General features: G+C 42.0%; 1 protein-coding gene across 2 annotated transcripts; it reads right to left on the minus strand.

The window, feature by feature from the left end:
- Positions 1-2,673: 2,673 nt before the first annotated feature.
- On the minus strand, positions 2,674-27,586 carry WRNIP1 (WRN helicase interacting protein 1). 2 transcript variants are annotated; one of them, XM_045497599.1, is made up of 7 exons: positions 26,382-27,576; positions 24,011-24,202; positions 22,531-22,772; positions 9,171-9,400; positions 4,769-4,924; positions 3,991-4,070; positions 2,674-3,411 (listed from the first exon to the last, which is right to left on the minus strand). In XM_045497599.1, exons 1-7 carry the CDS (start codon positions 27,195-27,197, stop codon positions 3,136-3,138), a joined length of 1,992 nt encoding a protein of 663 aa, XP_045353555.1. In that variant the 5' UTR covers positions 27,198-27,576; the 3' UTR covers positions 2,674-3,135. The 2 variants fall into 2 exon arrangements, with proteins under 2 accessions (XP_045353555.1, XP_045353556.1); XM_045497600.1 differs by lacking the exon at positions 3,991-4,070 and having other exon boundaries at positions 26,382-27,586.
- Positions 27,587-27,908: the final 322 nt, after the last annotated feature.

Below are 27,908 nucleotides of genomic sequence, written 5' to 3' on the forward strand. Positions count from 1 at the left end.
AAGGCTTGGGCAGTGGTGGGTATGCTCTCCTATTCCAGGCGACTGGAGAATTCTGAACTAGACCCGGATTGAGTTGGAGCCCTGGCTACTGTTTCATATTCAGAGATCAAGGGGACATAGGCACACAGATTGCTGTGCAAGGACTGCCTACACGGCACTGAGAACACGGGGAACCAGACCTTTACCTACTCAGCAGGAAAAAAGAAGAGTTTCTCGGGGGCCCTAAACAGTCCAAGAAGAGCTTAAGTACACAGACTTTCAGAATTTCCATGGCTCAGCAGGGATCAGAGTCCACTCCCACCACAGGCTCAGAGCTTCCAGTCTGAAATATCGAGACCAAAACAAACAGAAAAAAAAAAAAAAAAAAAAAAAAAAAAAAAAGGAAGGAGAGAATACATAGGGAGAAAATTAAAAACAAATTTAATATCTTTTAGAGAGAAAGCAGTCATCAAACAAATGAGTCAGCAAGTAAACACAGGCTACTCCAAACAAAAAGGGAACATTAAAAGTGAGCTCTTGGAAATTTAAAACATGATGATGGTAAAAATGAAGGGATGAAAATAGAGGAATTTCCCAGAAGGTAGAGCAAAAAGACAAAAGGACGGGGAATGAGGGAAGACAGAGACAGGGACCAGTTCAAGAGGGTGAAGTTCCCGACACACCAGAGAAAATGGAGGTGAGAAAAATGCAGACTCTCCCTTCACATATATTCCTTATCAAACCACTTACCATGTTCACCACCAGCAATCATCCACCATCATCTCCACTAGATTACTGCAAATTCTGATTTCCACTCTCCTCGCTTTGCCCTGCCTTTCCTCATCAATGCAGCAGAAGTGATCCTTACAAAATTTAAGTCCCATTGTAACACTCCTTTGCTAGAAACCTTGAGTAAAAGCCAGTCTTTCCCATGACCAAAAAGGTTCCACCTGTCCAAACCCACATCGTCTTTCTTTTCTCAACTTCAACTACTTCCTTTCTTCTCCTCTAATCAGACTCACCTTCTTACTGGCGCTGAGCCTCCTAGACATCTTTCTTCCTCAGGGTCTTTGTACTTGCTGTTCCCTTTGCCTGGAATGATCTCCCACATACATGAATGGCATAATCACTTCCTCTCCTTCTTTATTTTTTATTTTGAGAGAGACAGAGAGAGAGAGAGAGAGAGAGAGAGAGAGAGAGCGAGCGGGGGGACAGGCAGAGAGAGGGAGACACAGAATTCAAAGCAGGCTCCAGGCTCTGGAGCTGTCAGCACAGAGCCCGACACGGGGCTCAAACTCCTGAACCCATGAGATCACGACCTGAGCTAAAGTCAGACACTTACCTGAGCCACCCAGATGCCCCTCACTTCCTCTCATTTTTGACCCAAACATTTCCTTCTTGATGAGGTCTACCTTGGCTACTCCAAATAAAACCATGAGCACCTATCCCCACCTATTCCCTATTTTCTCCATAGCCCTTATCATTGTGACATTTTACAATGCCATTTTTCATACTTTTTGATGAACATGGAATTTTGACTTTCTTCACTAATGTGTTCCCAAAAAGAGTGCTTAGCATGGGGCACTCAATATTTATTAAATAAACTTTCCCAGAACTGAACTCAAAACGAGTTTCCAGATTGAAAGTGTCCACCAAACACCCAGTAAAACCACTGCAAACTTTCCAAGCACTAGGAATAAAGAGAAAAGATTCTGTCCACTTACTGAGGACATAAATCAGAATTTCAAATTTCTCCATAGTAACATGGTAAAGAGCAAGACAATGGACAATTCCCAGCCTAAAATTTATTCCCCAACTGTTAGACAAGTCTGAAGGTGGAATAAGAGCATTTTCAGACTCTTAAGATCTAAGGATAATTTGCCTCCTATGCATCCTTGCTCCATAAAGCGACTAAAGCATGTGGATCACTTAAGCAGAAAAAGGAAAGCATAGAATCCTGCAAACCAGAACATGTGAGGCATGCACAAAGATGTTCAGGGTCACAAGAAAGGGAGATTCTGGGATGACAACTGTGCACTAAAGCACAACCAGTCCAGTCTGAGGGATTTCGCACAATGCAATCTCACGATCTCTGTAGCCTGGTAAAACTAGCAAAGGATGTGTTGTGCAGAAATGATGGGACAAACCAAGAAGGTAGGGAATACCATGGAGAAAACAGGAATTCTCATTTAGGAGAAAGGCAGAGGAAGTCCGAGGACATGAGCTGTGCAGCATTCCAGAGAGCAGTAGCATTGCCCTGGAGGGATCACACCAAGGGGGTAAACAGAACTGACAAACTGACTGATGGGCTCATCCTTGTGGATGGCTATGCAGTAGTTTGGAAAGAATTAGCAGTGGGTACAAAGGCAACTAAGCTGTGTGTGTGTGTGGTAAATTTAAGTTTAGGAAACACAAAAGTAAAACAGGAATGTATCATTTATAAACATGGAGCTGCAAGAAGAAACTGGAGGCATGAACAGACCACTGGATTCTTTTATAAGCCATTTAAAATTCTATGTATTCCTTTAAAAATTAAAATTGATTTTCAAAAAGATACACTGATTTCTCACTAAGCTTTCCAAACTTCTCACCTCTGGGAATTTTTCTTTCACAGTATTTACCTACCAAAATGTGATGGTAACCGATATTGGTAGCTAGGATCCCAGGTGGCAAAGACATGAAAGAATTGAAGAGTACTTTGAAATAGTTTTATTGGCTCATAAGACCTTTGCATATAAAAAAAATACCCAAAACACTATGCAGTATTAAATCACAATTACATTTTTTTTTTTTACCAATTCAAACTACCCTGAATATACATCTTTTAAAGGAAAAAAATCCTACAGAACTGAATTCTGAAATGACATTATGACTTAAATACTATGACAAAATAGATAATTCCTTATAACATTAATTCATTGCACAAAGCTGCCAGATATTTTCATAAGCATAACCATTGCACAGAGTGCAAATGAACACAATTTCAATGTTACACATTTAGTTGAAGTACATGTGCCTCCACCTAAGAACTCTGACATTTCTGGCACAAAATGTTGGTCTCTCTGAACTTCCACCAGGCAACCAACTTCACAATCCAGTTACTCTTTCTCTCCCTAAAAAACAGACACATCCTTCTGCCATCAAAGCCTACAAGAGTCAGCATCGCCTCTGCTTAAAGAAATCGACTCCTCTCAATTCTTCTGGCAGGTACTCTTGATCCACAGGCTCACTGTACATGGGGTTGTACTTGTAGCCCTTGCCGTAGCCCAAATCCTTCATCAGCCTGGTGGGCGCGTTCCTCAGGTGCAGCGGGACGGGGGGCAGAGGCCCCTGGTGGTTTCGCAGGCAGGCTTTGACGTTGTTGTACGCGCTGTACACCTCAATGGACTTTGGGGCTCTGGCAAAATAGACTACACACTGGGCCAGAAGCACCTACGGCAAGAAGGAAACATTTATTATGAAGGTGCCAGAAAGTTTGTCTTGTGGAATATTTTATGACATCTCTAGTTAACTCTGAAAAGATTCCCACTGTGCTTTTATTACCCCCTTTTTTGCCTACAGCCCAGATAACCACCTGTGATGGGAAGAAATTCCTACAGGAGGCGCGAGGTGAACTAGACCAATGATATCCTTTTTTTTGTTAAACAGAACTTTCTACTAAATGATTTTTTTGTTGTTAAAACCCCAACGTAGAAAACAGATAAATATGAAGCTGCTCTGTTTGTGGGTGAACTTACAGAAACTTCCTGTTCAGCTGTTTCAACACTTCTGCCCCCAGGAAAGCCTGAGCACTTCCTCCAAAACCAGGACTACTAAAAAGTTTCTGCTGTTGACACCTAAGGTCTCCTCTCTCTCTAGTGTCTAAGCTTCTAAAATGAGAGTTAAAAAGCCAAGCAGCTTCTCAGTGGGCTCACACATTAAAGGTGACGGTAGAATGGATGTTCAAATCCACAAAGGGACACAGCACAAGAGAAAGGAACTGATTTACAAAGAACTGGCGGATGACTTTACCTCACATTCGGGCATGCCTATAAAATGACAGCCTTGGTAGGCAGCAACTGCTTGTGTTAACGCAGATGGGTCTGCCAGACCTGTCACACACACAGAAAGACAGAGAAAGTTTAAGTCACAGTGCACACTCCCACCCAGGCCAGTCAGCGAGCTGCTGCGACTAGAGACCACCACTGCCTGTGGACTTTGTTGACCAAAAAATCCCATTTAGCAAAAGGGACAGACTTTTCTCTGATCTCATTAGCTTATTCGAGAAATATTTACTGAGTGGTAAAGTGTTTCCTCATGGATAAAAACTACATCTAGTAGGAAAAGGAAGTATATACAACAAACATGAGGAGCAAAGGCCATGCAGACACAGTCACAAGGACAGACACATGAAAACCAAAACATCTACTAACATCAAAGAAAAGTAAAGCTTTTCTAATCTTTTTCTTTAGTGTCTAGAACCTTCCATTTCTGTTTCAGGAGGTGTCCACTGAAAACCTGAACACGTGACTGCAAAGCATTTAAAATATTTTATTTCAATACTCATGTTAGGAAAATCACTACTGAAGAGGAAACAGTGATGACTTTAGCAACATAGATACTCAAAAGTACACACTCAATGCCAAGAAATAAACCAGTGAGTCCACACTTGTCTTCTTATCTTCTCCTTACCTGTCCACATCATACCAAGAAATTCTTAGGCCAAAAAGCAGCAGCATTCCTGCCCCCAACACCATGCAACCCCATTCTTTGTGAACACCAGGGTCCGGGTCCTTCCCAGAACACTCACCTATGTCCTCACTGGCAAACCTCACAAGCCTCCTTGCCACATACAGTGGATCCTCTCCTCCTTCAAGCATGCGTGCGAGCCAGTAGAGGGAGGCACTCTGGTCTGAGCCCCTCATTGACTTATGAAGTGCAGAGATGCAGTTGTAATGCTCTTCTCCTAGACACCACAAAAAGTACTTGCTCAACTGTGGGCCAGAAGTGGGAACACACAAAGCTCACAGGAGGGTCATCTGAGCCAGGTTTGCTTCACTGGGTTGATTTTTTTTTTTTAATTTTTTTAACGTTTATTTATTTTTGAGACAGAGAGAGACAGAGCATGAATGGGGGAGGGGCAGAGAGAGAGGGAGACACAGAATCTGAAGCAGGCTCCAGGCTCTGAGCTGTCAGCACAGAGCCCGACGCGGGGCTCGAACTCACGGACCGCAAGATCATGACCTGAGCCAAAGTTGGACGCTTAACCGACCAAGCCACCCAGGCGCCCCTTCACTGGGTTGATTTTAAGGAAGCCTGGATAAGGGACCTAGGAAAGCCTGGGGAGAGTGAGATCTGACAGCCATCCTCAAGCTGCTTGGCGGGAGGGTGCAATGCCATGGGCATGGAGAACCATGCAGTTCCCGTACGGCCCGTGGGGCTGTCTGGTAACCTGGTCCACTCAGAGAAGGAGGCTGCCGCAGAACCTGTGCTGTCCATGCGGCGAGGGAGTACAGACCAGGCGAGGAGAGGTGGTTCTCCGGGGCCCCACTGGACTGCCACAGCCAAGCGAGGAAGGAGAGGGATTCTGATGTTCCAGTTCTACCATGTGCCCCCCTGTCATTTTGAGGAAAACTGACCCTGGGTCTGGTTGTAGCCATTAGGATGGAGAGTCAAGTGGCAAGGACAGCTGTTACAGCCCTTTTGTCCCTCAGTGTTCTTTTCAGCTGCCTTTCTGGTATCTGAAGGCTGTGGTCATTTAAATCTGGTTTGGGACACCCATGTGGTAGGATCCCAGAAGGGCAGACACATGGAATGACAGCTCTCACCGGGAAAGCACTGTAGTCCCTTGCCTCATCACTTGGTCTCCTCCCACTTTTCACCCAGGATTCACATGTAAACAAATCAGTGAAATGTGGTTTTAAAAAACATATTTAAGAAGAGAAAATTTTATCTAAATATTTGTATTTGCACACAGTTCACGATTTTCTGACCATCATCTCTTCCTTATGTTCGAGGAGAGGGCAGCCTCTTCCTGAGAGAGAGCAGGGGGGTTATTCTTATTAGTATTCGCCCTTCCAAGCAAGCACCAATGTGGACAGTGAGATCATGACCTGCTCTGCATAGCACTTGAGCCCCGGGAACAAGTCCCAGCATCTGACCATGCTGGTAAGACAATACTTGGCCTTTATGGCTTTCATGGGACAAGATGCTGGCCTGTCAAGGAGGAAAGACCCAAGAGGCTAACTGCAGGGACCTGAGCACCTCCTGTTCAGGAAGAAGGCAGATCAATGGTTTCAGCTCAGCCACCAGATTTCTGTGGACAAGCAGAGTTGTCCTCTAGCTCATGGCTTCCTCAGCTAAGTCACAATGTCACGGAGAATGGCTGTAAGAATGTTCTGGGTGAACTCCACAAGGTTCTGGCACACCCCTCATTCATAGACCTGACCGTTTCATGGATATATGGGGATGAAAGAAGCCACTTCTGCTTCACTTTCTGTCAAATGTAAATGAGAAGACGGCAATGAATCTCCCTGACACAAACATTACTCACTTTCTCATGCCTTTACTGCAGGTCAACGCTGAAAGGTAAATACGGTTAACAGCATGAGCTCTAAAGTCAGGCAGCCTGGGTTTGAGTGCCATACTTACTAGCCATGACCACGGGCAAGTTACTGATCCTCTCTACACCTCAGGCTTCTCAGTTGTAACGTGGGGATTAGAAGATTACGTGGTTCATAGGATTGAGTCTTAATGTATGCCTGGTATGCAGTAAGCACTCCAGAAACATGTAAGCATTAGATACCGCTCTAGCGGAAATGAAAGCTAGCTTTCATTTTTGCTTTTATCATATACCACTTTTTAACCTAAAATTTCAAGTTATTTATGTAGAATCCTGACCTTAATGCAAGGCAGAGAATTTGTTCTCATTTGGAAGTTTCTTTACTCTGATGCAGAAATATCTGAGCTAGTTACTGGATCCTACATGTGAGTAGCTATACACTAGATGACATTAAAAGAAATAATTAAAATCGTGGGGGTGGGGATTTTTGTCTCACCAGAGTTATAAAAAGGCCCAAGAGTATAAGCTAGCAGGTTTCCAGGGCAATGCTTCGATCATCCCTATTTATGGAACACAGCTTGGAAGACAACAATTCTCTAGGATATGAACTGTATGAGCGTCTACAGATCCATGGTTGTGATGTTACGCTACAGTGGAGTATGCTGGAGGTGGGGGGAGGGGAGGGATGGTCACATTAAGGATTGACTTGTAGAATGTGTGGTTTCTCAAGGCCCGACCCCAGGCAGCCTCCTACTGTCCCCAGTCCTTCCTGGGGCAGCACAAGAGCCACAGAGAAAGTGGTCCCCATTGTGCATGGCTCCCCTGAATGGAATATGAGCCCTAAGAAGTAGAAACCCTATGACATGTCTGACATCCACTGTGTGTGTATGGGTGTGAGTGTACTCACGTGAGTGTGTGTTACTCTGTGAGTGTACTCTAGTGGGAAACTGGTGACCTCAGGGTGGGGCTGGAGTGGGGAAGGACACAGTCCTAGGAACCAGTCTGGCACCTGGAGTTAAGAATGAGTTTTTCCGCTTGCTTTGTGAACTAAGGCAAGCTTTGTTATCTGTAAAATGGGGAATATAATAACTACCTCCTATAGTAACTGTGAGAATTAAAAAAAAAAAGACAATGTGTACAAGATACTTAAATATTCAATGCTAGTTAATATTATGTTTAATGGTAGCTTTTTGGTTTTTAAATGACAGTCTGATAAAATGTGAAAAAATAGTTCCAATCCATCCAGTCAAAATGAAGAATCTCCTTTAGGACATGTACAAGCAGGGAGAGAACTCCTGTTGTTGGAACACCAACAATGGAGAGTCCAGTACATGGGAATATTTTTGCCTCTTAAAATTTAAACTTTTGTTCGTGTCCCCAATTCTTGTATTTGGTCAAAAGTAAAGCAAAGCTCCAAGACTAGAATGCTTTACCTTTCAGGTTTTCTAAGCATTCATATGACATTCAGGAGCACAGATAGCTGGCCAACTGGGATCTCTGAGCTCTGCTAGGAGAGGTCCTGCCAAGAGGCACGTTCACATCAGAAAGTAGACAGGGTTATTTGTTAAGTGCCTCTAAGGAGTCCTTACTAATATGTCCATAGTGCTTATTAGCACCCCCCATCCCCACCCCCAATCACTTGAGGCACACTAATGCTGAAGAGCTTCTGTCATTTCCCCAAAGTCACACAGTTTTCTGTTCAACTCAACAGGAGGCAGTGCCTGGAACCAAAAGTCATTTAAGCTCTTCCACCTCCCTTCTCTAACCAGTAAGAAGTATTCTCCATCATCAAAAAGCATTTGGAAATATTTTAGACAAGGTACTACTGCCTACATGATATCTAGAATGTTCAATTCTCAGCTTCTTTTTCTGGCATAGCTTTTAAAGGTATGGAAATTATTCCAGTTATTACAATATGATTCTATCCAGAATCACACAAATACACAAACCCCAGAGTCCAGCCTAATCTACTGTATGCTATCTTCACCATCCATTTCTTTTACCGAAAGATATGACTGTGCTGTGCTTATGACATTTAATACTTTTTTCAAATCTGGTAACTGTAAATGCAGTGCTATAAAAACAGAAAAGTGTACACAGCAAAATTAGTATTTTAAAAAAGCTATTAAACTAAAAGCATCACATCAAGATCCATTTAACTTCATTTTTAGTTGAGACTCTAGAAATTAACCATTTTAATTCTCATTAAACTAATAGAAATAAGTCACTTATTGCAAAAGTCCTCTTGTTATTTACTGCCATTATAAATGATCACAAAAATTACTATCAACTGTGAATGTAGGGGCTTTCAAAAATACTTGGTATTCTAAAAGGCACTATACCAGAGAGTAATGGAAAAATACCAACCTACCTTATAAGGAAAGTTTGAAGCCTGCAATTTCAAACATGAAAGGTCTCAATTCTTATCAGGACAGCTTCTGTTCTATGCCTCTCACAAGAAAGGTCAGGAAGCTAGGTCTTTGAAATCAGGCTCTGAGTTGGAGGTTTAATTCAATTACCAATATGGAGATCCAACTGAGAATCAAGTTCATGTTTTGAACTCAGCTGAAAGTCAGAAGCCTGGGATGTGAGTATATGGACACAACTTATTTCATTAAAGTTTCCCTCTTTTCACATTTCGGTTACTTACCTGCTCGGTCATATAAAATATGAGATTGCTGGAGGCCTTCCTTTACATCATTTTCAGTGATCAGAACTCTACTAGAAGAATAGGTTTGCCCACTCTTCTTACAAAACATCTTCCTAGAGCTTAACCTGGCCAGCACTGCCAGCTGCAGTCCGTTCAATCCAGCTCGGGCGTCCCCATCGCTAAGATAAGCCAGAGTGTCTACTGCTTTATCCTCTATGAACACGGATGGCCTGCAACACAAGCATGGTTAGTTACTACCACTTTCATGTTCTGCACTTATTCTGTAGTACTTCTTACAGAACTGCTGTGTCTTAGCAAGGTCACTAAAAAGCTACCTTAGTTAGGTTCAAGGCTTCTGCCCTCTCTCCCTAACTCATGTTGTCAACAATGTTAAGCATTACCTAGACGGAGAACTGACCTTGAGTCACAATTATTTTACTGTGTAAGCACACATATATAAGCCATGTATGACAGAGACATGGAAAGATATGTGGTCTCTCTGGTTCTATCCTACAGAAAAGTGAAAAACACAGGAACACTAGGACTTCACTAAGTGTACAGAAAACATACTTCAAACACAGTCCCCAACCTGACGAGACAGGTGTGCTCAGATCACTTTCCAAACAGGGCAGGGCCAGCATCAAATCATGCAGTTCAATTCCCTCATTTTACAAATACATCAGGTTCCCAGCTACTTTGGACACAGGCACTAGAAGCAGGCCTCTGGGATTCTGGCCTGGGGCGTGCTTCCAAGAGGTTAGGTATTAATTACATAAAGCCTACACAGAGTAGCAGAGAGGTCGCTAGCCTGGGTATCTAACAGAAGACTCTGACAGAACTTGGCTGTAAGACCTTAGGTCAGGCACCTACCATCACATTTCTAAATGTGGACCTGCATACAGGTCTAATTAGGATTTATTGTCAAGTCTAATTCAGTAAACTTTTCTATTTCTAGTTAGACAAAATATCTCACATATTTAGTTACCTAGAAGGGTCCTAATTCTTGGATAGCTGTTAGCTGCACATTTGCAAAACAAAAAATAATTTTTCAAAGTTACAGCTCCCCCATGTCACTGCCAACTTTCAGCTGAAAATGTCTCTAGTAATTAATAAGCTGATTAGGACTGTCCAAATCAGCTACTTGGAAAACCGTGCACAGGCACCTACTGGGCTGGGTCAAGGAGGGATGATGGGGAGGGGAGTTCAGTCCATGAAAGGGGACCCAGCTTGTCTATGAAGGCCCATGCATAATTCCTTATCATACACCCATCACCTACTACTTCACTTTGGTGAATAGCTTGAATAACACCAAGTTGCATTTCATTCACTAAAAGATGTTTCTAACATCTTAAAGACTGCCTCATCTCACCGCATCTTTATCAAAGCCAAGACTTCCACTTTCTCATCTCTTACCACACATAAGGCACCTGTTTTGTCTTAGCTTGATAATGAAATGACTCTCTCATCAGACTCCTGACAGCTAGCTGCCTGGGCCCCAGAGTCATGGTTACAGTTTAGAAATCCAACGTCCTCCCTTCCTCACCAGACAGATACTCAAAACATACATAAGGCCCACATCACTGGCACTTTGTAAAGCCAAGGAAGCATTTCTCAAACATACACTGTTTAGCAGATTCTAGATGATCTGGAAGAAAACGACAGACAACACATACTAAAGAAAATGTGTTAGGAGGGACTAACAGAGTGAGTGTGGTAGAAGGAAGGGCACTCCTGGGGCCTGGTTACAGCACATTGTCTTTGTGTGTGTGCACACATGTGTGTGTATTGGGGGGAGGGGGTAGAGGTGGGGGGAGGGGGTAGAGGCAACAAAATTGCCTGAACATCTAATTTCAGCCTCAGAACTAACAAAAGCAAAGCCTTCTACCTCTTTGGAAAGCTTCCTAGCAACAAAGAGCCCACAAGATCATTTACAGGAAGGAAAAAGAGTAAAGCAGGAGCCCTAATCAATCCTAACTGACTGAGCCATCAGTCCAATGGAGTTGGGCCATTTGTTGATCACATTTGTCATCTATCTCCACTAAATGTTGAGGCCTCAAGGACAGGAATTGTTTTATTCTTTTCTTACATCCCTAGTGCTTGATGGAGAATAGACATTCAATATCTGCACAATGAATGGACTAATTTCAATTTCTTCCCACAATCTCAAAGTGAAATGTTTATTTTTTAAAAATTGTAACATATGAAAAAACATTAAAACAACAACAAAACCCTTTTCTGCGCCACCTAGAGATAATAGCTACTAGGTATTATGCTGAATTTCCTTTATGATGCATCTACCCATGCAACCATCAACTTTATATCTAAATTTTAAAACAAAACTGAGATCATACTATAGTTTGCATCTTTAACAATTATATAATATTTTGAAAAACAAGCTATTCAGAACTCTGAATATTATTTTTTTTTACAAAATGTATAGTACATAAAACTTGAAAAAGAGAGAGAGAAAGGAATGAAAGTTACCTACTGCCTACCTACCTATCTTAATATTAGTATTTTGGTACATATCCTCTTGCTATGAATTTGTCCACTACATATATTTAGTGGCATGAAGTGCTTTGGGGACAGAAAAAAGATGGGTGTCCTTATATACCCCAGCATTGACTATCCTGCCCCATTTCCATTGGTCCTCATACAGTCAGCAAGCAGGCCTTATTAATTATGAAAGAAGCCAACCAGCAAACTGCTCCATAGATATATAAACAGCATAATGTAAATGGGCCTTTAAATGGGTATTTATTGTGGTTAGAAAATAGGATCCTTCCTTTAATTTTTAAACTCTTAATTAAAGTCTGAGTTATTCTATTGGTATCCTTTTAAATCACGTTTGGCATCACAGGGAGTGAGAGAGCTACTACAGTAAAACCAGAGCTGAGAGCTTTCACCCAGGCTCCCACTGCTCCATTCTTTCTCCCCCTTGGAATGTTCCACATTCCAAATTTCACCCCTGTCCAAAATGATGAGTATTTTTAAACACAAACGAATCTGTCAGCAACTCTGTTCAAGTAATAAAAGGCGACTGCTGAAGGCACTCACAATGGTCACACAAGCAAATTACCTAATGGAAATTTGCCATTAAGAACACTGTACAGATGTTCAAAAAGTTCTATCTATCCTCCAATATATCTTGAACCCCAATTTACACTACCTTGGTTCTGAAGAGTAATAAAATGTGTTAAAATATCTTGTGATCTTAGAAGAGGGAACACATGAGAGTGCTCATGCCAAGAACAATGAAATAAGGAATATTTATACTGAGATTTGCAAAACTCCTTAGCAGATAGTAACTATTGTACAAATTATCTTGAAAGAGTGCTCCTAGTCCAAAGATGTTATTTTAAAATTTAAGCATAAACCTATAAAATGTTTTCCATTTGGAAGTAACTTTCCAAGTTAGAACGGAATTAAATAAGGCAAAATCTACTTTGGGGATAGAGTGTCTGAACTTTCACAGTATCCTCCTAAGAAATAGATAATAAATTATATTGTAAAACACTGTTCCATAATTTAAAAAATGGTTAAAATATGTGCATTGGAAAAGATATTTCCAGTTTACAGATGTAGAAATAAAAGACTTAGCCTCATTTCTCTAAATGAAGAAAAATACTTTGGTCTCAGCAGGAATGGGAAGCAATCTGCAAAGACAACTTCCTCCTTTCCTTTTTTCTCCAAGGGCCTGAATCTTTCTGTACACTGTTTCCCTGGTGGTTGATACTGGGATTTGGAGAATTCTTCTTAGATGATGGGATGTTTAAGTTGGAGGAGGAGTGAAATAAGTGAAAATGTACCTGTTATTTCATGGCAGAACAAAAAAAAAATATGTATGGCTCAGTTAAACTCTCTCCCTAAGTTATAAAACAATACTCTGTGAATCTTTCACTAAAGAAAAGGGAACATTCCATGGTCAGGGTAACAATTGCCTAACAGTGGTCCTCAACCAGGGATGTCCATCAGATTACAGAGAACTATCCTAAAATACAGATGTATGTATCTAACCACAGATTTAGTGATTCTAAAATCTCCAGGGACAGACCGCCCCCCCCCTCTCCGTCCCTGGGGCACAGGAACAGCTGATCCTTCAACAATGTGGGGGTTAGGGGGCAATGACTCCCAACACAAAAAACATTTGCATAAAACTTTGGACTCTCCCAAAACATAACTACCTATAGTTTACTGTTGACAGAAGCCTTACCAATAACAAAAAGTCAATTAACACATATTTTATGTCATCCTTATTACATACTATATTCTTATAGTAAAGCTAGAGAAAGGTTATTTAGAAAATCCATTTACAGTACTCTACTGTAAGAAATCTGTGTGTAAGTGGACACATGTAGTTCCAACTCATGTTGTTCAGCGGTCAATTATATTTTCAAAATGTATTCCTGATAAATGTGGTGTATAGATCTGGTTAAAAGGCACTACTGCTGGGGTGCCTGGGTGGCTCAGTCCGGTAAACATCCGACTTTGGTTCAGGTCATAATGTCATGGCTCGTGAGTTTAAGCCCCATGTCAGGGTCTGTGCTGACAGCTCAGCCTGTGCTCTCTTCCTCTCAAAAATAAACAAACAAGAAAAAATTTTTTAAAAAAAGGGCACTACTGCTAAGTTTTAGATGAGAATCTTTTTTTCCTAATCCTTTACAAATTAAAAGTGTTGTTCTCATACAAAGGAACACAGAGAAAGATTAGAATGTTAATACTCACCAGTAGCATTAAAAAAATTGTTTTTAATGTTTATTCTTGAGAGTGAGAGAGCACGAGCAGAGGAGGGGCAGAGAGAGAGAGAGAGAGAGAGAGAGAGAATCTGAAGCAGGCTCCAGGCTCTGAGCTGTCAGCACAGAGACTGATGCGGGGCTTGAACTCATGAACCAAGAGATCATACCTGAGCCGAAGTCAAACGCTTAACTGACTGAGTCACCCAGGTGCCCCTCACCAGTAGCATTTTAACCTGGTACTAAGTGAAAGTAACTCGCTTCACTTGCTCCTAGATCCCTTCTAAACTGAGTACAGGCACATCTCCCTTACAGTACTTCTGATTGCACTTCACAGACTCTACACTTTTTTTTTTTTTTTAAACAAATTGGAAGGTCTGTGGCCAGCCTACATGGAGTAAATCTATTGGTGTCATTTTCCAACAGCAATTGCTCACTTCATGTCTCTAGGTCAGATTTTGATAATCCTTCCAATATTTCAAACTTTTTCATTATTATTTGTTATCTATATGATTAGTGATCTCTGATGTTACTACTCTATAATTGTTTTGGGGTGCCACAAACCACACCCACATAAGACAGAGAATTTATTGGCTGATAAATATTTGAGTTCTGACTGCTCCACCTACCAGCCATTCCTGTATCTCTCGTCCTCAGGATGCCCTATTCCCTGAGACACAACAATACTGAAATCAGGCCAATTAATAACCCTATAGTAGCCTCTCAGTGTTCAGCTGAAAGGAAGAGTTGCATGTCTCTCACTTTAAAAACCAGAAATGATTGAGCTTAGTGAGGAAGGCATGTTGAAAGCCAAGACAGGCCAAAAGCTAGGCCTCTTACCCTAAGGAGTTAGCCAAATTATCAACTCAAAGGAGAAGTTATTGAAGGAAATTAACAGAGCCAGACCCTCTCTTCAGTTCTGTGACAGCTAAGAGAGGTAAGGAAGTTGCAGGAGAAAAGTCTGAAGCTAGTGGAGGTTGATTCATGAGGTTTAAGGCAAGAAGCCACCTTCATAAGTTCAGGGTGAAGAAACAAGTGCTGATGTAACTGTAGCAAGTTATCCAAAAGACCTAACTAATGAAGGTGGCTGCACTAAATAACAGATTTTCAATGTAGACAAAACAGTCTTCTATTAGAAGATGCCATCTAGGGACTTTCATAGCTAGAGAGGAGAAGCCAAAGCCTGCCTTCAAAGCCTAAAAGGACAGTATGACTCTCCTGGTAGGGGCTAATGCTGCTGCTGACTTGAAGTTGAAGCCAATGTTCATTTATTATTCTGAAAATCCTAGGCCCTTAAGAATGATACTAAATCTAGTCTGCTTGTGCTTTATACACGGAACAACAAAGCCTAGATGACAGCACATCTACTGACAACATGGCTTACTGAATATTTTAAGCTCACTGTGGAGACATACTGCTCAGAAAAAATGGGTTCCTTTCAAAATATTCTTGCTCGTTGACACTGTACCTAGTCATCCTAAAGCTCTAATGGAGATGTGCAAGGAGAATGTTGTTTTCATGCCCACTAACACGACACCCACTCTGTGACTAATGGATCAAGGAGTCATTTCAACTTTTTAAGTCTTACTATTTAGAAAATATTTTGTAAGGCTAGAACTGCCATAGTGATTCGTCCGATGGATCAGGCAAAGTCAACTGAAAACTTTCGGGAAAGGATTCACCATTCCACATGTCCTTAAGAACATTTGTGATTCATGGGAAGAGGTCAAAATATCAACATGAGCAGGAGTTTGGAAAAAGCTGATTCCAGTTCTCACAGATGACTTTGAGGGGTTCAGGACTACAGAGGGGGAAGGAATTGCAGATGGTGTGGAAACAGCCAGAGAACTAGAACTAGAAGTAGAACCTGAAGATGTGACTGAATTGCTGCCATCTGATGACAAAACTTGAATGGTTGAGGAACTGCTTCCTACAGATGAGCAAAGAAAATAGTTTTCTGAGATGGCATCTACTCCTGCTGATGATGCTGTGAAGACTGTTGAAATGACAAAGATTTAGAATATTAGATAATTTTGTTGGTAAAGCAGCGACAAGTTTGAGAGGATGGACTCCAATTTCAGAGGTTCTACTGTGGGTAAAATGTTATCAAACACATCACAAGCTACAGAGAAACTGTTTGTGAAAGGAAGAGTCAATTGATGCAAATGAAACAAACTTCATTGTTGTTTTATTTTACTAAATTGCCACAGTAACCCCACCTTAAGCAACCACCACCCTGATCAGTTATCAGCCATCAACATCAAGGAAAACCTTCCACCAGCAAAAAGATTAAGACTTGCTGAAAGATCAAATGATGGACAGCATTTTTCAGCAGTAAAGTTATTTTTAAATTAAGGTAGGTATGTTGTTTTTTTAGACATAATGCTGTTACACATTTAACTCACTCTAGTGTAGTATAAACATAACTTTTGTATTCAATGGAGAGCCAAAAATTCATCTCACTAGCTTAACTGCAGTGCTCTGGAACCAAACTCAAATTATGTCTTGAAGGATGACTGTAGTTAGAAACATGCCTTCAGAAGCTGGCTCCATTGCATTCAAGCAATGTGCCTCAGTTTCCTCACCTAATAAAAAGAGATAACAATACGTACATCAAAGAGAATTAAATAAGACATAAAATCTTAGGGCAGTGCCTAACATCATGAACATTCAATAAACATTAGCCATTTTTCTTGTAAGAATCATTTTAACTAGCCTAGTCAGTAGCATTCTCTCTAGAATTGCAAATCTTCAAGGCAGAGTCAACTCTGCTGCTTCCAGGATAACAAGACTAAAAATAAGAGAAACCAAAACTACTTTCTCCAAAAAGAGAGAACCTAAACTTCACAGACATAAATCCCCTTTGTGTTTAATCCCATGGAGGCACATATCTTTCCTTATTACATTATACCTTACACCTGCTAGGGAATAGTGAGGTGAATAGTGGCCTCCAAAGATGTGCCTAAATCCTAATCCCTGAACCTGTGAATTTAACTATATTAAGGATTTCAAGATGAGATCATCCTGGATTTAGTATAGGCCCTAAATCGCAAATGTCCTCAAAGGAGACAATAAAAGAGAAGGCAGAGGGACAAAGACTGCCATGTGAAGATGGAGGCAGATACTGGATTGATCCTGCCACAAGCCAAGGAATGCCAGGAACCACCAGAAGCTAGCAGGAAAGACTATCCTAGAGCCTTCAGAGGGAATGTGGCCTGCCAACAGCTGGATTTCAGAGTCTTTATAACTGTGAGAGAATAAAACAATAAAAATATTGTTGTAGGCCACCCAGTTTGTGGTACAGGTTTTCCCCCCACCCAAAAGGTTTCACCCTTGAAACCTTTCACAAGGCAAAATGGCATTGAAGAGGCAATTACCATTAATTTATAATGAAAATTTTTTAGTGTTCTCAAACCCAAAAAGTGACCTCTCTTAGGCTTTTCTGGTATCTTAGGACACATCTTACCAACAGAGGTACAAAACGGACTGAGATAAAGCACATGCTCACAGACATAATCCAAAACTATAGTGGCAGGATGCCGAGATGCTGAGTGTAGCTGCTGGGGAAGGGGCCTGGTGGCGCCACTCTCCCTGCTAGGTGGGCATTGTCTCTATGACTCACTGTAAAACAAGTGTTGAATGCTGTTTTTGCTTTTTGCCTTTTTTGGGGGGAAGAGTGAAAATCCTCTTCAAATTTCTTCCATTAATGACAATAGGTATTAATGTAGGTCTTTTGTGAATGTGAAGTGGTGTAATGTGAATTTTCAAAAGGCAGGGGATATCCAAAATTTGTGATGGCAGGAACAGGAAACAGATACAAGGTCTGTTAACTGATTGATGTTTCTGGTTGCCATTATTTTTGTTGTAATTTTTATAATGTATGCTAATGTACCTTTCTTTCTTTGTATCAAATTATTTTTAAGGAGAGTTATTAAAATCCACTCTAACTAAACCTGTAACTCCTGATTGGTACTTCCTATTCTAGTGTTCCACTACCTTTCTTTCCATTCAGTGTTAGAAAAGGTTATTTTTGAAAGGCAGGTAATATTAATAATAATATTAATTAATAAAAACAAACCAAATGATCCTACAGCTGTTTTGTCTCGGTCCTCCTCTTTGTGATCAGAGAAAAGCCCCAGTCTGAGTTAAGCCACAGCACCCTCACATCAGAAGGACAGAGCCATGTTAACTCTTCCAACCAACTGTTGGAACTCTGCCTAGTTAGTGACAAGGCAATCATGGCTCCTCACTTCTCTCTCTTCATATCCAGAAATGAATGCATGTTATCTGGCCCACAAACAACGGATTCTTTAGGGGGGTTTTGGATATGCATGTGTCCTATTATGTGGAATCTATAATCCTTCAAAGCTGCAAGTTCTTGGGAGTGACTAAACACTAGTTCACTTCCTCATTTCCAGCATTACAAGCTCAATGGATAATAGACCATGGATTTTTTTTTTCTCCTGGTCTCCAAAATTAACCCAGTGCACAGATAACATGCTTCACTGTTTGTACCATGTGACCAAAATGCTTAGCAAAATACATGAACACTACTGATTACCCATACAAACCAAAAGAGTCATGGTACAGATAATTCAACATAACTTACCAACTTATCTCTATCTTTCTCTTCACAATCAACTCACAATTGAATAGAGTACTATTTTGCAGATGTTTCACTAAAGCTGTGAGGTGGTAAACATGGGAGAGTATAGGGAAGATGCCTTCCTTCCATCTCGTTGCCTGGAATGCAGGTATGATGGCTAGAGCTCCTTGGGGCATGAGGTTGAAGTCATGTGCTAAAGGTGGTAGAGCAGAAAGATAAGGGCCCAGGTCCCTGAGGATGCCATGAAGCTGACTAGCAACTGCATTTTTTACACTTGTCTATCTTCAGACTCTTAGATGAAAAGGAAAGTTCTATCTTGGTTATGCCAGTTAATTTGATTCTTTTCCCTGTTATATGCAACCCAACCTAATCCTAAGTGGTTCCATAATGTTGAGTACTCTCTCCTTGCTGAAGCATCCTTATGGTTTTTCTATCTTTCTGGACTTTGTCTCCTCTCTTACAAAATAAATGCTGGTAAGTCCTCAACTCACTGCCCTTATTTCCTGGCCCTCTTTAGCTCTCCTATTCAAACACATGGGATATACGATCCCTGAAATGCCGGTGGCTCCCAAATCTCTGGGCTCAAACATCTCTACTGCTCTCCTGACTTCTTTATCTAACTGCCTAGAAAACCTTTCCATATGAATCATCCAGAGGCCCCACAAACTGAACAAGTCCTAAACTGAACTCCACATCTCCTTGTATCTTTCTTTTCAAGCATACAACTACTTGCCCAGTCACTGGGTATCAAAGTCATCTTGGACACTCCTTTTTCCTCCCTCCTCACACCCAAGCCTACAGACCTGATTTTGCAATTTTTCAGAGCAGATCCTGGCTTTGTTGTTCAAGTCACCTGCATTTGTCATTTGTCTTCGGCATCACTACAATAGCTTCCTAACTGGTCTTCCTGCTGCCTGGTGAGGGGTGGGGAAGATGGGACTTGACTCCATTCATCCCATCCTCTCCAATGCTATACTCCTCTTCCTAAAATACAGAGCTGAGCATGTCACTTACTCTCTTACTCAAAAACTTTCCTTGGTTTCCCATAGCTTTCCACATCACTCACCTTACTTTTAGAGCACAAGTCTTTCATAATCTGGCTCTGCCTCCCTCTCTGGCTTCACTGACCATCACTTCCTCACATCCACTCTTCTACTCAGCCATAATGAATGGATCATACTATTTATTACCACCTTGCCTTTCACATGCTGTATCCCCCTGCCAAAATGAGCTTTCCATTTCATCTAGTTAAGTTCTGCTTACCCTCCGAACTTTAACTCAGCATCTCCCTCATCCAGCAGGTGAAATATTTGATTTCACATATTCTAGATGTGTCTTCTCTATCCCCCACTGCTCCTTGGTCATATTGCAATCATATGTCCCTGGGAAGCCAATTTACTCTTCTATTTCCTTATCACACACTAAGCTTTTTAAAGGCACAGGAATGTGCTTTTCAATACTCAGCCAAGGCCTAGCATATGCAGGGCCTTCAATTTATGTTAAATAAACAAACACAGAGGGAAAAGCTTAAAAAGAACCCTTTATCTCACTCTAATGGGAATATGTCATGTACAAATGTATATACTACATAAGAATTCACAATTCCTCAAAAAAATCAAGAATGGTGGTAAGCATCAGCTTGATTCATTTTCAGACCAGTACCTGCTCAGCTCATCTCATCTACAACCTGAAACAGTCTAGACTTCTCTGTAAACTAGGACACCAAAATATAAGACTACAAATGCACTCATGGCTTCCCAGAGAAAGTAATTACTTGGGGTTAAAAGTCTTTCCTATCCTTCCAGCTGGATTAGTGTAACCAAATTTAACTTACACCCACAAGAATGTATATATATTTGAAGCCAGTCAATAGACGTGAAAGTTTAATTTTACCTAAAATTGAAAGAAAATAAAATCCATTTTTAATTCTCCACAGCAATTGGGGTGGTCAGGTGCTTCTGTTAGGAAGTCATTTACAAGAGTTCTCTCTGTGGCCTATGCCATTTCCCAACTTAACTTTCCTGTCAGAATTGCTAACAAGTAGACCAATTATTCAAGTTTAATAAACTTTGATTTCACTGTTTGCTTAGACAATAATATTAAAGAAAAAGGTTCTTGATACCTGAGCAATGGAGCAATCAACCCTTATGCTACACACTCCAAAATCAAAATTAAACTACTTCTCTCATATTGAAAGTCAGAATTTACTCATTGACAAAGCATTTATTAAACACATATACACTAGACACTGTGCTGGGAATCTGAATAAGAAGGACAAATTCTTATCTTCTTAGCCCTCCCCAGGAAGGGGAGGGATGGGAATAACAAAATAAACAAGTGAATGAAAATAAGTAATAATTAGCATCAATTTCAAATGAGGGATAGTGGAAAAAGTAAACAACCTATTAGACATGGTAGGTTTTCTCTGACTGAAATTCAATTTTAGCAGATTAAGGATCATTGGCTCACTTTTGTATCAGGCTCCCAGTTTCAATAATAAGAGAAATCTTAATTCTTTCTCTTGATCCTCTCAAATTTTAATGTGCATGCAAATGACTCAGAGATCCTGTTAAGATGCAAAAATCCTTTTTAAAATGAGCTCCATGGTTCTTCCACTGTCCTTCTCATTTCACCTAATTATGGCATGGCAGTGATTGGAGAAAAAAGCCTGAGGGTATCTGAACAACAATTCCATGAAATCATGACCTGAATGAAATCAATAAAATTACCCTAAATTAATAAAAATGCAGGATACAAAGTTGTAGATATATTACGATAATCAGTACACAGAAAAAAAATACACAGAAATATGTTGGGATATTTCCCTCCCTTTCTTATCATGTTTATCACTTGGTTATATGTATTTTTATAGTAAAAATGTTGTTTAAAGGAAAGCTATACTAGATGTGAGTACATTAACTGATACCAGCAGGTTCCATATGTCTTTTTAGCCATAATTTTGATGGCTATGCCATCACAATTCCACCCTAAAATGATGTGACTTTTTGTGCCTGGGGGCCTTGGCCATGTTTCAAGGCTTTCATGAGGCACAGCATAATTCCTCCTCCAAGAGACAGAGGCAAATGGGAGAGGCCAAACACACAGGGAGAGACTTTTGAAACCTAAACCCTGAATCTAAAACTATGTCTTGTACTTTAATCCTCACAGAAGAGTGGCTCCAGAACTTGGCCTCAGGGCAGGCACCAGCAGCTGTGGGGTCCAGAGCATGAAGAGGCAGGCATTAGTCTCTCATCAGACCAGATTATGTTCCACTGTGTTATTTCAGTTGACACATGAATAAATGACATCTGAAGAATATATTTGAGTATAAAGAAAACCTCTGACCCAAGTAATCTAATTGATTATACACCATATATACTCTATGTATTAATGAACTCATGTGGCACTCATGATACAGGAATAGATTGCCAAAAGGAAGAGAGAGCTTTTAATGTATTATTTTCAGTTAAAATTTCTTTACTTTCATAGAATTGAGTTTGACTTTTAAAGTGTGCAAAAATAATTCTAAAAAAATTTTTAAAATGTTTGATAACACATTAATTTTTACTTAGTATTTCTAAAAGAGAAGTGCAGGAAAAAAGAAATTGGAATCTGAATACAAATCTCGAAAGATCTGTAGGTCTATTTCATGAAAGAAAATAATTAATAAGCCTTCTCATAGTCTTCCAAGCCTTTTTAAAAAAAGTGTTAGAAAAGAACAAAATCCTTAAGCACAAAAGCAAATACCCAAAAACTAAAACAACAGGCAAAATGATGTTAAAGCTTGAAAAATTAGATGCACCCTGTATAGGGCTATAAAATCCATCTTAAAAGAAGTGCTTGCAAAGATACACTTGTTGGTATAATTGACCACTTCCCTCTACTTCTGTTTTCATTACTAGATCAACATTTCTTCTTTGTCCCCACCCTCTCCTTACTGCCATCCAGCCGTTTCTGGCCCTCTGCCAGGGGATTCTCTGGGAGGTGTATGCCCCCAAGATACTGCCCACAGTCAACTTACTCTGAACTGCTATTGCTGCTGTGGCTCAGAGGGTCAGTAGGACGACTGGAGTCTAGGACGTGGATTCCCAGGGAGTTGATTGCTCGCATTAGAATAGTCACCATTGCCTCTACGGGAAGCTTCTCAAGAACAATAACCCGACAGCGACTTAGGAGAGCAGCATTGACCTGGAAGGAAGGGTTTTCCGTGGTTGCCCCAATCAGAGTGATCGTCCCACATTCCACGTGAGGAAGGAAAGTGTCCTAATCATGGGAGGAAAACAGAAGAAATTGATTCCAGTCAACAACCTGCAGAATCCTATGTAAGTTGGTTATTCTTTCCTTCTAATTTTGAATTCTGGAACAGCTTTATATTCATTGGATATGGATGCACTGTTGGGAGAGTGCAACTCAGGCTTTTTAAGCTGAAAACACATCTTTTAGAATATGAATGTCTAAGCCTGGCCATTTGCTGGTACACTAATAGCCCAAAGTAGAATTCTAATGTAGTTTCGACGTAAATGATTTTTTTTACTTAGAAAAGTATCTTCTATCCTGCCAGATAGCTTAAATATAGCAGCTATTTATTTGTAGAAGTCTAATACAACACAAAAACATTAGGATTTCTAAAACTTTCTTCCTTTGTGAGTACTCAATCGTAATAGTTATTCTTCCTAACAAAGCTGGTAAATACATATTGGTGACTATATAAACACTGGATGTTGCCTTACAGGGAAGAAATACTAAGATGAGTCAATGGTCTAATGAAACCTAGAGCAATAACATCCTGTCAGAACTCTGAAGGGTCCACTTAAAAAGAGATTCAGATCAGGAACAAAAGCTTAGTAGGGTTTTGTAAAATATTTCTTTCTCTGATTAAAAAGCTGCAATAAATCAAAGAAAGAAGTATACTTGAAAAAAAGTTAATGCTTATTTAGAAAGAATGCCAAAATGGCTTGGCTTTGTTTATAAAAATAAATTGTCCTTGTACTTTTATTTCAGAAAGCCATTTAAATAATAGTAATGATTAGATCTTGTAACATTTACCCTGCTGAGAACCTGAGGTCACAGAAAACACTCTTTAATTTTGAAAATGAAAAAGTAACACTGTGTAGGAGAGAAGTTTAAAAATGTTGAAATAATGATCTTACAATCAAGGTAAACTGCTTACTATGACTCCTAATATTTAGATTCAAAATCTGTAAAAACGATAAACTTGATCCCAAGCTGCTTTTCTGATAAGTATAGCTCAGGGCCATACTAATACTTTCATTTATCATATAGAGAAAGCATTTTCTTGTCACCAAAAAAACCACAAAAAAACCAATAAGACGAAGTGGGGAAACAGGCTCAAAGGAGATGGACTGATAGTCTAAACCTCTCTATAGACAGAAAATTAACAATAACAACAGTCCTTATCATTTGCGTTTTTTACGCTTTTCAAAGTGACCTCACATAGTTTATGTTCATAATGACCAAAACGTAGAAAGAAGTTAATATACCTGCTGAGATTTATTGAACCGATGAATCTCATCAATAAAAAGGATGGTTTTCCTTTTGAAAAAGCTCTTTTCATTTTGAGCTTGTTTTATGACATCTCGCACATCATTTGTCTTGGCATTTGTTGCAGACAATGTCACAAATCTTATGCTATGTTTCTTGCTGTTGTTGGCTATGATGTGAGCCAGAGTGGTCTAGAAAATATGACACACAGAGTTTGGAAAGCTGATCAGACACCCATGGGTACTAACACAAGCAGCATCAGCACTATTTACCAAGCAACTTGAACTCTTAAGAATGCTCAGCAGCAAAGATACAATCCAAAATACCATACCACAATTTTAAAAATTAAAAAAAATGTTAAAAATAAAACAGGAAAGTAGCTAAAACTTAGGCTAATCCTGACCTTTTCTCCTTTACACCTAGCCCTGTTTGATTCCGTTTTTGGGGACTCTAAGATCTTTGGAATCCCCATAAAGGGTGGCTGTCTTGATTTAGCAGAGCCTAAGTGACAGCTGTGACCTCTTCCAGCCAAGAAAGCATTATGCTGAAGGACTAGGTGTAGAAATGTGAGTCAGAACCACAGAATCAATCAATTCTACAACTGGAAACTTATCAGTGAAGCCTAGAAAAGGAATGAGCCTTTGCACTGTAAGACCAATGACAATTCCCTAGCATTTAAGAGCACTGCAAGTTGCCACCTCTGAATGTCTACTTTGGAAGTAGATGAAACAATAGCACTCGGATCATGTTAGCAGTCATGAGAAAATGATGGCGAGATCAGTGACTGTCACTTAACCAGGTGCCCCATAAATGTGCTTATGTGCATACGCTGTTATTAACATCACTATCATTGTTAGCAGTAAAGTATAATAGTAAGAATAGGAATAAAGAAAAACTATGTTTAAAGAGAAGAACAAATCTGGTCCTGAACGAATGGAAAGGTGGCACTTTATTTTCTAAAATTTGTATGGTACCATTAGATACTGTGGCTGCTTCTTCATCAAACCCCAGCCTATAGGTTCCCATACCACATAAGCCTAGGCTTGTGTCTGATCACCAATCACTACACTGAGCGGCCCATTACATCTCTTGCCTGGCATCTTCTATTAGTTCACCCTACTCATTTTCCTAGGGAGTTTTTCTTGCCATCTGGTTCACCAACAGCTGATTAGCCATGCTCATGATCTTATGCAGAGTTCATGAACAACTACTAATAATACTCCTGCTCAGTCTCCTAAATGGGGTAACTACTAAATCTACCACCATGGTAAAATATTATCTGGGATAGACCTGATTTATTCCTGGCCAAAGGGAAAGTATCAGTGTGAAGAAAACACAAAATGAGCAAGATGCATTCTAGGAACTGGAGCAAAGGAAGGTGTGATTAAGATGCAGATGAAGCTGGAAAGAAAAACTGGGAAAAAAATCATTAAAGCCCTTGTACACTAACTAAGGAGTCTGAGTCACAAAGCTATGAGAGCCTCTTTACACTCTGATCCTGAATTTTGCCTTTCACTCACTGGTGCTCATCCTCCTCTCTCTTTCTGTGGATAGAAAAAAGTATTTAAACACCTCTTAGCCTTCTCTACCTTGCTTAACTCTGCCACTGTTTCTTAAGTATTCTTCTAATGACATGTCTTACAGACCCCAGTATCCTAACTGCCTTCCTCTGGACATGTGCTAGTTCCTAACAAGATGGACATCAAAATGCATTGATGTTTCTTCTCTAAAGTAGAAGGCATTATGAGGAGAGTTATGGAAATGCTAGGTCAAAACAATTTGCAAAAGGAAAAGAGTTTTCTATTAGTCTTGTTAAATAAATAGATTCTCAAAGATAAAAAAAAAATCAGTTAAAATAAACCAACAGCTACAGGGAGGGGAAGGAAACACAACTGAAACAAACAAAAACAAATTTTGCCCCCCCCCCCCACCCCAAAGCTGAACCCATATACCTACAAATAGAATATACAAATGTTCTGCAATTTATAACATGTCGTTTCCTTGAGAACTGGGTCATTAATGGGAGGGTGGGGGCGCACGTTGGAACACAAAGATCAAACCTAAGAGTCCAAATATTTTTGTAAACCTATGAATTCAGACATCTTCATTTTGAAAATGACCAGAAAACGTGTCTTACAAATCTGGCGGGGTGTGTCTTTTCTACACCCATCACTGATTCCACCTGTGGGCCAGGCACTGCCCGGGCTCAGATGGTACCTGAGGCCCTGCACTCAGGCCTCAATCTCAATATCCAGGGTGGACGGGCGGATTCTTCGGGGACGGCCTCTGCCAGGGCTCTCTGACCGTTAGATGCACGCCCGACCCCGTAGAGATCAATACTCGGAACCCTTCAGTCAAGGCGGCACTCACCTTGCCGCAGCCCGGCGGTCCCCACAGGATAAGAGAGGGGATTTCGTTTGTCTCCAGGAGGGACCGGAGCAGGGTCTCCTGCCCCACAGCTCTGCTCTGCCCGATGTAGTCCTGCAGCGTGTCGGGACGCATCTTGTCGGCCAGCGGCTTGCCCTCCAGCATCTGCCGAATCTCCTCGGCCGCCAGCGACCGGGCGTGCGGGCGGCCCCCACCGCTGGCCCCGAAGGCAGCGGCGTCGGCGGCGTCGGCATCCCAGTGGCCCGGGTCGTCCTCGCCGTCCGCATCGGCGTCCCCGTCGCCATCGCCCACCGCCTCTTCCTCCTCCTGCGCCTCCGCCTCGTCCCAGCTCCGCGGAGATGCGCTGCCCGCCGCGGCGGCCGCTGCCGCCGGCCTCTTTCCCGAGCCCTTCCTCCCGGGACTGCTGGAGCGGGCCACCGGGAAGTCGGGGATGAGGCGGGCGCCGCTGGGCGTGGGCGGCGCGTCGTAGCTCTCCCGGCTCTCGGTCTCGCCTCCGTCGTCGCCCTCCTCGCCCTCGCCCTCGCTGCTCTCGGCCGCCGTCGGGGTGGCCGGCTGCTTCAGAGCCGAGCTCTCGGAGAGCCGCCGCCTCTTGGCGCTGGGCGGCGAGAGCCCCTTGGCCCGCTCCCCGGCGCGGTGTGGCCCGGCCGTGGGCTCCGCGTGCCCGGCGGGGTTGAGCAGCAGACAGCGGTCCAGGTGCGAGTTGATGTGCGCGGCGGGCATCATCTGCTGGCACACGGGACACTGCACCTGGTGCAGCTGCGACAGGAAGGGGTCGTCTTCCGGCCCGCTCACCTCCATGGTGGCCGCCGCCCTCGCCGGCTCCCGGCGCGGTCGCAGCAGCCCCTGCTCACGCCGAGGGCTTGAGATGCCCGCCGCTAGGCCCCGCACCGCGCGACCCTCGCTCGGGGAGGTAGCAGAACGCGCGCGGGCCGAGGGAGGGCGCCGCTCATGCCTCACGTCCGGAGCTTCCCGCGTCGGCCCGCCCTCGGCCGGCCGCCGGCGGTGTCTCGCGCGGCGCGTCGGGAAGAGTAGTCCGCAGCCGTTTACCTCAGCAGCCGCTGGAAACGTCTCGCGCGGCGCGTCGGGAAGTGTAGTCCGCGGCAGTTCAACCAAGCCGCCGCTGGCATCGTATTGCCGCAGCCTTTCGGGAAGTGTAGTACACAGTACCCCGCCCTGACCGCTGAGCGTCCACTTCCGGCCGGCCGCAAGAGCCACCTTTGTGAGGGGCCGTGAGGGTGGCGGGATGCGCGTGCGCAGAAGTGCGCGGTGGCGATAACGGCGTCCCTCCGCGCCCTTCGAGGCCGGTGACACCGGAAAGGAGTCGGTGAAAACGCGCCGAGATTGCTCTTGGGAAAGCAGCTTTTCACACCCAGCGGGCGTGTGGGCCGGCCGGGCGGGGAGAGGAGGCCCCTCAGGTTGTTGGTAATTAAAGGGAAATTGGGAAATACCAAACCGCTCCAGAAGAAAACTGGACAAAGGACCGGAACAAAAGAAAACAATGCAACAACT

Source organism: Leopardus geoffroyi, chromosome B2 (assembly GCF_018350155.1).
Source record: "Leopardus geoffroyi isolate Oge1 chromosome B2, O.geoffroyi_Oge1_pat1.0, whole genome shotgun sequence".
In the NCBI taxonomy this organism is placed as follows: Eukaryota; Metazoa; Chordata; class Mammalia; order Carnivora; family Felidae; genus Leopardus; species Leopardus geoffroyi.